This window comes from Megalobrama amblycephala, linkage group LG13, assembly GCF_018812025.1.
Source record: "Megalobrama amblycephala isolate DHTTF-2021 linkage group LG13, ASM1881202v1, whole genome shotgun sequence".
Taxonomy (NCBI): domain Eukaryota; kingdom Metazoa; phylum Chordata; class Actinopteri; order Cypriniformes; family Xenocyprididae; genus Megalobrama; species Megalobrama amblycephala.
Genome location: NC_063056.1, coordinates 32503154 through 32515366, shown reverse-complemented (window position 1 = coordinate 32515366; position 12213 = coordinate 32503154). Strand labels below are relative to the sequence as shown.

Below are 12213 nucleotides of genomic sequence, written 5' to 3'. Positions count from 1 at the left end.
AACCTTACCCGTATCCACCTCAATAGCAGCAAAAGTGTTTTGCAATACAGTATGAACACAATAAGTACATTGCACTTATTTTTTGATGCCAGTACATAGTAGTTAAGGCCACCTAATATAAAGTGGGACCCACAAAACAGTTAGTGCATCTAATTTTACTTTTCTCTCCCGAAACACAAAATATGTTCTAATTTTGTATTTTTTATGATCTCAGCATATGCATGACACTCATATATATTTGAAAAGACCACATCTAATCTTGTTTTGTCTTTTTTACAGAACCATGCAGCTCAGGCTAGCTTCCAGGTTGAGGCTTTCGGGCAGACCTTCGTTTTAGACGTGGAACTGAACCAGTGAGTATCTGCTTCCAGGGTGTCATGCAGCTGTTTTAAGTTTGGAAATGCACTGGAAAAATGGAGTGTGTGTTATTGAAGTTTGTGAGGTATGGCTAATGTCCATCAGATCTATTTGCAAAGGGTTTTATGTTGCTACTGATGGACTGCATGATCATAATGGCTGTTGATTTATGCTGAAGGAATGGGAAAGACCTGACCACTCTATCGATCATGGCATCTGCCGCTGTCTCTTTCTCACTCTGTCAGGATTCCCAATAATACATGTTGTCTTAATACTGATAAGCATCACTATTTGCACAGGTCCTTGTTCTCATTTGACTGGTCCTGTAGAGGATGTTTTTTTGCATTTTGTGATTGTTTTGGATTTGATGTCATAATGCCCTAATGCAGGGGTCATCAACTATATTTGTCCAAGGGCCAGAATTTTTCTCTGCAGACACTGTAAGGGCCAGATACTCGTAATATAAAATAAAATTCGAATTGTTTCCTAATATGTTATTATTTGATATACTAATTCTAATTCCAAATGTATTTTATTTTTTACATATTACCTGTACTGCAGCAAGCCACCAGGGGGCGATAGCGATATTTTAGGCTTCATATTTGTGAGGCTGTCAAGCTGTCCATCACTGTCACGCAGTTGTGCGCTAATCCCAGGCAAGGAAAATTTTGACATTTGTGAAAAAATGAGCACGTGAAACAATAAAAGATGTTCAATGAGAGCAACGCGTTTATCGTCATTCTTGACTGAAGGCAGGCTATGGCACAAGCTACTTTTCAGAAGGGTTTTTTTTTTCGTTAGATTTAAAAATAAATAAATATGGAACGGACCCGAATATTCAAATATTCGTTCGGTGGGTTGGTATTCGATTTGAAAATTTGACATTCGAATATTTTTTTATTTTTATTTTTTGCACACCTGGGATCCCCCGCGAAACGATTCTCATTCCCCCTTGAATAAGGCCGGCGACACACTGGCTGCGTGAGCGTCTCAGCTGCGTGGCGTGTCCGTTTTTATTTCGGCTCCCATATTTAACAGGATGGAGTTTGCACACTGAGACACGCGTCTCAGGCGCGCTCGAGCCACGCGGAAAACGCGTGCATGCTAGAAATAGAACCGACGCGTGTTCCAGCAACGGGAGTGTTCAGAACAGCGGAGTTTGTATGGACCGAAGTGCATGTCTGAGCTTGTGTTTTGTTGCTTTGACACTGTGGAAAATACAATAATAGAAACAAAATGTATTAGCATTTTTACCCGTTATTATCAATCTAAATTAATCTCGTTTTTAATTTAACTTAATTTCGTTTTTCTTTATTTAAATTTCATTTTTCTTTATTTAAATTTCGTTTTTCTTTATTTAAATCTACCCTTACTGTGCCAATTTGTTAGTCAGAAAAATATTAGACTACCTTAAAAGTATTGCTTAATTTAACAGACCTGTGTGTGTGCGTTTTATATCACTAGTGCAGTGTCCGTTCTTGGAGCATAAGCCCTGCCCGCATGAGGTGCGCCGCTTCCCGCTCGCGCTGTTCTGACTGTAGTTTACTAAAAGTTTATTAATTCTGAATGTGTCGCGTCTCGCGTGTCCATCTATATTGCACCAAATGCGACACTGCACTGCCTTGTGAAGTCGATTGGATGAACGGTTCTCGAAATAATAAAAATGCAAACGGACATACAGACATAGATTCCTGCCTTTATTAGAGAGAAAAATACGTTCATTATTACCGAAGCTTCGAAGCTCAAAAAATGGTATTCGGACCAGCCCTAAACTTTTTTCCTCTTACAAGGCTATTCCTGAATTCAGTATTATTCTGGGGGCCGGATGGAAATCTCTGGCGGGCCGGATTTGGCCCGCGGGCCGCCAGTTGACGTTGCATGCCCTAATGCATTAAACTATATTATGCTGTCTCATGAAAATATGCCCAGGTCACATTTCACCCTGAAAATAAACCAGAAAAAATATTTTATATAAATAAAATAAAGCCTTTTTTTTTGTTGTTGGATTTTTACATTATTTATAGTGTGCAATTGAGCTATTTCGCCCAAATCCTCATTACCATAATGAGTTTTTTTTGCAATTTCCTTTATTCTCATTTGTGATTCACATTAGATTCACTTTACTGTAATAACAATGATTTTTGTATTTAAATCAGCATAAATTAAAGGCAGTACAGCAAATATTGCCATGATAAATAAATACTATAATTTGAATAATCAATAATTTTTTTGCATTATACTAACCAATTTTTATGGTAATGAGAATTAGGTGGGTATTCATTATAAATCATAAATAATTAACTTTGAATTAGTTATGAAAATGTCACACTGCAAAAATATTTATAGTCCTGAAACAATTTCTTATTTCTTTTTGCCAATTTTGGGCTGAAATATAACCTGGCATGTTCTTGACAGGTTTTGTGAGATTCACCCTGGTGCTGTAATCAGTATTTTATCTTTAGAAGGTGATTTATTAAGGCTGATTTTTTACAAAACTGACCTTCAATTGCTTTATTTGTAAGTTTCTTATTGTCTTGTAACTCATTGTCTAAGTAACTTCTATGAGTCTGCACCAAAACTCACAGTCATAACCTAATTTCTTTCATATTCATCATATACATTCAGTCCATTAACTCTTACTGTTACAACCACAACTGCCTCTGTACTTTAAACTGGTGCCAGACAGAGTCAGAGTCAGCAGATCTGATCTCATTATAATAATGCATTATGAATATTTCAGTGTTCTCCCTCAGTGTCTGTGTGTTTCTCCTAAAACATCTTGGTGAAGAGAAAATCTGGCATTAAGATGTTGACTCCCTCTGTGTTTTTTGTCAGTGTGTTTGTATTGTGCTGTTGGCATTCTAATGTAGTTCTGCCCAGGGTTATTATCGTTAACTAAAACTAAAACAATAAAAAAGCATTTTCATTACTTGTAATAAAATAAACATTAACTGAAAATGAAATATATATATTAAAAAAAAAACATATTTTATTTTAGCTAGTTGCCAAAGCAGCATTTCTCATTTTCGTTTAGTGTTGAAGTACTAAAATAACTAAAATAAACTGAAACTTAAAAAAAACTATATAGACATGTTTAAAGTAGGCATGAGATGGAAGCTGCAAGTCTTATCTTCCCTGTTGTGATGGATTTCTGAGTAAAACTGCTTCTCAAACAAGAAAAAATGTAGGACGGGACTTGATTTTGTCTCTCGGGAATTGATTGGATGGTTGCATGGTTGTGGTTTGCTGTTGGTCAATCTCATGTGAGTGAAAGGTTACCCCGCCCTTATGCCAGTAAATACATAATCAGAGAAGAGGTGATGCTGCAAGAGGGAGGGGAAGTTATTTTGATTAAATATTATAAGCCGATTAGCACCAATAAATCATTTATAATAAATGTAATATTCCATAAAAAATAAGAATAAAACTATAAAAATTACAAAAACATAACAAAATGACTAAAACCTTAACCAAAATGAAAACAGAAAATATGTAAAAAAATTAAATCAAATTCATAATAATAAAAACTATAATAGTTCAATGATACTAAAATAACACTGGAAAGAGTCACTGTATTTGAGTGTGATATGCAAAACTGCTGTTAATATTAAAAGACATTTAGGCCTTTCTTTTCCCATTAATATTATGTGCAGCTTAAGTGAAGACCTGCCAGATTATTCTACACATGTTTGTACCTCCTCAATCACCCAAATCTAACACTGATGAATTTGCAAATGCATAAATAGATGTTGGGGTGTGTTCCAAAACCAAACATTTGGACTCATTTGGAGCTCTCTTCATAGGCAGCAACTCTTTGGGTCCTATCACAACGCACAACTATCACAACGCACAACGCAAGTGTTTTTTGTTAGTTTCAGCCTGAACGCAGTTATCATTTTCACGTCCAGCACCACGTTGTTTAAATAGCAAATGCACTCGCGCCCATCTGTTCGCCCATGGGCGTGCTGGTCTGAAAACGAGGGGTGTTCAGGCGCATTGTTGGCGTGTTGCTATTTTGAGGCAACTGAAAATGACTGCGCCATTGACCAACAAAAACCTGCTCTAAAGTCAATGGCGCAGTATTTTTTTTTTGTTATTTAAAGGGTGCGTTAGTAATATGCGCCTATAAGCGGGTGCACAACGTACGTACACTCTGCTTGTTACACACACAGGGACTCGCAGCAGCACACAAACATTTTTAAATATTACAAATAAAAAGATTCCTCTCTGGAGAAGCGTTCAGTCTTTCCGCTTGCAAATTCCGCCATGTAAATGGTGAATCCGCCATGGTGCAAGCTCAGCTGGCTTTTAAAGGGAATGGGAGATGAGATTGGTTTATTGCACGTTACACCCAAAACACACCCATAACTCATTAAGAGACTAGGTACAGCCCTTTCTTAGAAGGCAGTATACTCATGCTGCCTACCTTTCTTAACAGCCGTCGCGCCAGGAGCGCACCTCTGATACCTTAAAATCATGTCTGCGTAGGCTGCTCACTAGGTTTTGGATTAGAGCCATTGATACAGGTTATTATATCAGTCAGTGTTCTCTCTCTCTGTGTCAGCATGTGGCTGGTCTTGTTCAGTATATGTTCTGCTTTAATGGTTTCTGACTGGATGGATTTGATTGCCTCTGTCCTTCTGAAATAGTGCTATGTGTGTATAGAGCAGAGAGAAACACAAGTGTGTTGTGTTGTTCAGTTTGTTCTTCTACGCCCATGGGGAGCTGGCAGTTGGATCCGTCCTGACTGACCTGCGTCCAGATTACTTTCCCAGTTTCCACCTAGGAAACCAATTCATTCTTTCATTCTCATTCTCTCACCTCTCTCTGTGAATTTCTAAAGGTTTGGGATTTTCTTAACTTGTTTGTGTGTGTGTTTGTGCGCATTTGGCTTTTCTCCGGCCTCCAGCTGAGACCTACTTTCCTAAAAGTTTTTCTTTGCTATGTGATCATTGTTCATCAACTTTAGTTAGCAATCTCAACACATCTGATTGACATATTTGTATCATGTTTCATAACAAAAAGTCTTGTTTTGCTTGTATTATTTTATTGTGCTCTTGCTCAAACTCTAGTAGTTCCCCCCACACACACTGGCTTGCCCCCCTGCACCCTCTCACACGCTCTGAATAATGAATGAGTGTGTTTGATTAAAGCGGTTGGAGCAAATGGGTTTTCTGCTTTTCAATCACGCTGTGTCGTCGTGACGACGGACCATGTGGCAGAAAGGAAGCATTAAAATCTGTCAGATATTGCTGATGCTGGGGGGGGGTGGGAACAGACAGCTGCAACTCTGAACAGATAACAACCAAAAACAAGCTCACCTTTGAATCGAATCACTGCAGACAAATCATTGCTTTTATATCAGATATCTGATAAATGCATGGTAAATCCCATGTTTGTATAATTTTCCATGCTGTAAAAAATGATTTTCATGATTTGTTTAGGGCTGCACAACGATTAATCGCGATTAATCGTTCGCAAAATAAAAGTCTGTGTTTACGCAATATGTGTGTGTTCTGTGTATAATAATTATGTATATATAAATACATGCACATACATGTATATATTTAAGAAAAAAATGAATTTATATATAAAATATTTATATTTATATGTAATATGAAATATATATAAATATATATATTTATTTATACTTGCATATATTTCTTAAATTTATACATGTATGTGCATGTATTTATATATACATAATTATTATACACAGAACACACACATATATTACATAAACACAGACTTTTATTTTGCAACCAATTATTTTCGATTAATCATTGTGCAGCCCTAGATTTGTTATCAAAACATTTTTAGTTTGTGTTGATTAAACCAATTGCCTTAATTGTATTTTTAATTTCAATGAACTAAAATTTAAGGCAACCAGGTAACTTACCAAAGCAAAGATTTATTTCACCTTTCACCCTTTTATTTTTTTGTCATGAAAGATTTTTACATTTTTACATTTTTGTTTATTTGATATTTTAAAACAAATTTAAATGGATTAAATTATTCTAAAGTGACAGTAAAGACAATGTTACAAAATATATCTGTTCCATATAAATGATGTTCTTTTGAACTTTATTTGAACTTTCTATAAAAATATTAAGCTGCACAACTGTTTTCAACATTAATAAGATAATAAGAAATATTTCTTGAGCACCAAATCATCATATTAGAATAATTTCTGAAGGATCATGTGAAACTGAAGACTGGTGTAATGATGCTGAAAATTCAGCTTTGCATCACAGAAATAAATTATATTTTAAAATATATTCACATAGAAAACAGATATTTTAAATTGTAATAATATTCCACAATATTACCTTTTTAACAGATTTTTGTTCAAATAAATGCAGTTGTGGTGAGCAAAACATTAAAAAAAATCTTACTGACATTTGGGTGGGGTAAAAGTCCCAGTGTCATCTGACATCTGCTACTATGAGCTTCTGTTTGACCCTGTCAGCACACGCGTGACGTCTCATCAGATCAAACCTGTGACGGGACACGTCTGCTGAGACACTGGTGTGTGTCAAAACTATCCTGTATCAGTCCTGTTGAGTGAGCTATACGTGGATGGCTTTTGTTGTGCAATTTATATAATGTCACTGTTGTTTTGTGTGAATATATTTCCATTTGCTTGCAATTATAAATTGGTTTCTTTATTATATGGTTTCTTTTAGAGATACACACACACACCTCGGTTGAACACACTTCATGCATTGCCATTTACATTTATCTTCATGTCAACTGTGTCCAGCATGGATAAAAAGAGTCCAAATACACACCTCCAGACACACTCATTGGTTTAATTTCAGATGACAGTTGCACCTGAGGGTTTTGTGACGTGTGTGTGCATGTGTGAAATGTCTCTTTGTTTTATTTTGGGGTGCTCAGTCTTTTACACATTCTCTAAAATAGAACCGGTTCTTGTTTTCCAACTATAGGGTTGGGTTAGTTTGTAGTCAAAATAATTTGCTTTATATAACATAAATAGGCTTTGATGACAGGGCTCTATTTTTGTTTAGGAGCACTTGGACCCTAAAAAGAAACTGTAACGTTAATGTGTTACAATGTAATAAATGCACAGGCAAGCACTGAAAGCTGAATTAGAGTTACAACAGAAATCAGATGTACACAAAACAAACAATATATTGACTTATAAAGCCACTTTTTATAATATCTTCTGTCACAGTGAAGTAATGTCTTTGAATTATCCTCATCTGGGGTTCACTCGCTGTAGTGTCCTGATCTATGGTGTGTGCCATTTAAATTGATTTTATATAGTATCATTTTTATAGCTCAATTTTACCATCTTTTCATGAAACTGCGTAGTAGAGGAAAGATAGACAGAACATGAGAAAGAGGCAGAGAGAGAGCGAGAAAGTGAATAAGTTGTTGGATGGAGAGAGAGTGAAAGTCTGGCCAACCAGCATTTTTCATGCACCCTTGAGTCTGTGTGGGTGTGTGATGGAGGAGAGAGATCTGAGAGAAAAACAGCTGGCGTCAGAGTCTCAGTAGGGCTCTTGCTTATATATTTCACACATATAGTGATGCAAGACATTTTCAGAAGCAGGTTTGAGATGTTCTACTTTACCTGTCCATCATAGACAAACTCTGTTTACACAGATGATTAGTACTATTAAAGGTGCCCTAGAACTTTTTTTAAAAAGATGTAATATAAGTCTAAGGTGTCCCCTGAATGTGTCTGTGAAGTTTCAGCTCAAAATACCCCATAGATTTTTTTTAATTCTTTTTTTTAACTGCCTATTTTGGGGCATCATTATAAATGAGACGATTCAGGGCTACTGGCCCTTTAATTCTCATGATCCACACCCACAGAGCTTGCGCTTGCCTTGAACAGTGCATAAACAAAGTTTACACAGCTAATATAACCCTCAAATAGATCTTTACAAAGTGTTCGTCATGCATGCGGCATGCATGGATCGGATCATGTGAGTATTATATACTGTTATATTGTTTACATTGATTCTGAATGAATTTGAGGCTGTGCTCCGTGGCTAACGGCTAATGCTACACTGTTGGAGAGATTTATAAAGAATGAAGTTGTGTTTATGCATTATACAGACTGCAAGTGTTTAAAAATGAAAATAGCGACGGCTCTTGTCTCCGTGATTACAGTAAGAAACGATGGTAACTTTAACCACATTTAACAGTACATTAGCAACATGCTAACGAAACATTTAGAAAGACAATTTACAAATATCAATAAAATTGAATGATATCATGGATCATGTCAGTTATTATTGCTCAATCTTCCATTTTTCGCTGTTGTCCTTGCTTGCTTACCTAGTCTGTTGATTCACCTGTGCAGATCCAGACGTTAATACAGGCTGCCCTTGTCTAATGCCTTTCATAATGTTGGGAACATGGGCTGGCATATGCAAATATTGGGGGCGTACACCCCGACTGTTACGTAACAGTCGGTGTTATGTTGAGATTCGCCTGTTCTTCGGAGGTCTTTTAAACAAATGAGATTTATATAAGAAGGAGAAAACAATGGAGTTTGAGACTCACTGTAGACTCTTGTTATTTGACTATGCCAAGATAAATTCAATTTTTCATTCGAGGGCACCTTTAAAATATAGTGTATCTCTCTTTCTCCTTTTCTCTGAATGGTGGAGATGCATCATTTGATCGTTTAATGAGGCTAAACTGGTTTGTTCTGCTGTAACATGTTGTGGCATGTTTGTTTTTTAGTGATCTTTTTGGTGCTCTTTCATTTTGTTTTTGAGAAACCCACAACTGCAGGGTTGAGAAGTACTTTTCATTAAAAGTCTGCAAAGATTCTGCTTTTACTTCAAGGCATCTCTGAAAAAGGATTTGTGGTGATGTTTAAATTATGTTTATGTAATGAAAACATGCTTTTTAAACTAATTAGTCAGTTTATCTATTTTTTAGCTTTAGTATTTTTCATAATAAAAGTAAAGGAGATGAATTTTGAAGGGTTTTTAATGTGCTTGCTGCTTGCTGTGCTTTAGTGTGCTAACATCATCTGTTGAACTGTCAACGTGTTAAACCCTGTCTGAGAAGTTGTGTCTAATTTACCATACCAAACCACCACTGCTCGATTTTGTGTATCCATAGTATCCATAGTCATAAACAACCAGGAAATATCAGATTTTTCGGCTGCACATCCATGATGCGAATCTTCCATTCCACCACATCCCAAAGGAGCTCTATTGGATTATGATCTGGTGACTGTGGAGGCCATTTCAGTGTAGTGAACTCATTGTGATGTTCAAGAAGCTAATTTGAAATGATTTTAGCATTGTGAGATGGCGTGTTATCCTGCTGGAAGTAGGCATCAGAAGATGGGTACACTGTGGTCATAAAGGGATGGACATGGTCAGCAAAAATACTCAGGTAGGCTGTGGTGTTTAAATGATGCTCAATTAGTACTAAGAGGCCCAAAGTGTGCCAATAAAATATCCCCCACGAAATTACACCACTAGCACCAGGATGGATCCATGCTACTCCAAATTCTGATTCTACCATCTGAAGGTTGCAGCAGAACCCGAGACTAATTAGACCAGGCAACGTTTTTCCAATATTCTATCCTCCAATTTTGATGAGCCCATTCTAAACTGACAGGAGTGGCCCTGGTGTGGTCTTCTGCTGCTGTAGCCCATCTCCTCCAAGGTTCGATGTGTTGTGCGTTCAGAGATGCTCTTCTGCAGACATAACGAGTGGTTATTTGAGTTACTGTTGCCTTTCTATCAGCTCGAACCAGTCTGGCTGTTCTCTGGCATCAACAAGACATTTTCGCCCACAGATCTGCCGCTCACTGTATATTTTGTCTTTTTTGGACCATTCTCTGTAAACCCTAGAGATGGTTGTGTGTGAAAATCCCAGTAGATCAGCACTTTCTAAAATACTCAGACCAGCCTGTCTGGCACCAACAACCATGCCACATTCAAAGTCACTTAATTCTTCGCCATTCTGATGCTCAGTTTGAACTTCAGCAGATTGTCTTGACCGTGTCTACATGCCTAAATGTCAAATGTTTGGGGTCATTGTAACATTTTTTAAATAATTAATACTTTTATCTAGCAAGGATGCATTCATTTAAATTACAAGTGACAGCAAAGACATTTACGTTGTTACAAATAACTAAAAGATTTCTATTTCATATAAATGTTCTTTTGAACTTTCAAAGAATCCTGAAGAAAAAAATACTTTTTCAAACAGTTCTGTTTATGCTGGAATCTGCTAGAAATCTGTTTTTTATTTGATTGTGAAGGAAAATAATAAATAATGAGCATATTTGATATTAACAAGCTCAGTAGGAGGGGCTGGTGAAACACACACATTAACAATGAGAACGACTGCACCTGCTCCCCTCAGAATATGTCTTGTTATGGGGGGAAGGGTGTCTCTTTGAAATACACCAAATCTATCTCACATTGCAAAGACCTTCTCTGTGACCATGAGTTCATACATGTTTTATGGTTACATTTTGCTGATTCTTCCTATTGTGAGCACATTTGATTTTATTGTAGTGATTATGTTAGTACTGTAAATGTGTGTGGATGAGGCTGGATGCTTGCAGGTCTCTTGTTTGCTGAGGCTGCAGTTTTGTCTCCTTGGGAACACGACCAGAGCTGAAGGATAGCAAAAGCACAAAAGAGCTGAAGAGCTCAGCACACACTTTACAATAGGCCTACTGACTTCAGCTTTTCCAAACACACACACACACACGTTCGCAAATGCTCTCACACAATACTTGAACATGATGTTTATGTCTTAATAGCTCATTAAACTCTAGATGCGTTATATAGCATTCACTTCAGTCTGATGTAGTTGTTTTTGTCTGTGAACATGAACAGGCATTAGTCTCTAATGGGCATTGTGTTTTCTCCATGGGACTTTGATAATCTTAAACACACATAAATCACAGCAGGAATCAGATCAAGTCTTCAAATTTCAATAGAATCTAAATGGTGGAAACAGCACACTGTCTACTACAAAACATTTATTTACACTTGTTTTAAGTGTGCCATAAAAAAAGTGAACCGGTATGCGTTTGAGTGCTAATTAGATCAGAGATTGGGGTCTGCTGTGCTAGACGGCGTCCTGACCTCAGGGGAGATGTTCTTCTGCTGGTCTCCAGGGTCTAGAACCAGACTTACACACTCCATAATCTCTAAAGATGCTGCAAATGTGCATATGCATGACAGAAGAAAAAAACATGAACTTGCCTTATAAATTTGCATATATGTTATTGTGTGCAAATATTTATATAAAACCTACTGTTCACACATTTGGGGTCAGCATTATTTAGGGCTGTCCCCTAATAGTCGACTAAATGTTAGTTGTCAGGCAGGAAATCCAAATGTTAGCCTATCATCCATCGCCCTTAAATATGGCTTATCATTTGAAACATGTAAGTAGCAACTTTACATGGCCGCTTGCTCTAACATTAACCTAAATAAATGTGCGCTATTATTAGGGGCATTCAAGTGTTTGTGCGCAGTATGGAAGCTGACGTATTAGCGCGCTTACTGCATGACATGGAGGTGCAGGTGTGATCGCTTGTATTTTTTTGTCACATAGATAAGAGTAATACATCATTCCAAACTCTAAAGGGTCTACTCTACTTTTATTTGTGTACACCAACGCACCAGACGCATCACTCGTATTGTTTTGAATGGGAGAAAGTGCAACGTGCAATATGGCAGAATAAGTCCCGCCTTCTAAATAAGAGCCAATCGCCGTTTGGTAAAGTCATCGCGTCACTGCAGCGGCCGTTAGAAGCTCCGGTTTCTATAAAAACAGTCAGATGCGCGCCTCCGAAATGAGGCACAAGAGACACGCATTTAGGACTGCGCA

The 12213-nt window shown here is 37.1% G+C and overlaps 1 protein-coding gene across 4 annotated transcripts in view; it reads left to right on the top strand.

Annotated features, from left to right (window-relative positions):
- The window catches only part of adam22 (ADAM metallopeptidase domain 22), a 74569-nt gene that overhangs the window by 4033 nt on the left and 58323 nt on the right, over nt 1–12213 (top strand). For all 4 annotated transcript variants that reach the window (XM_048152395.1, XM_048152398.1, XM_048152396.1 and 1 more), the window contains exon 3: nt 280–353. In XM_048152395.1, coding sequence (XP_048008352.1) covers nt 280–353 — 74 coding nt within the window. The remainder of the gene's footprint in view (nt 1–279; nt 354–12213) is intronic.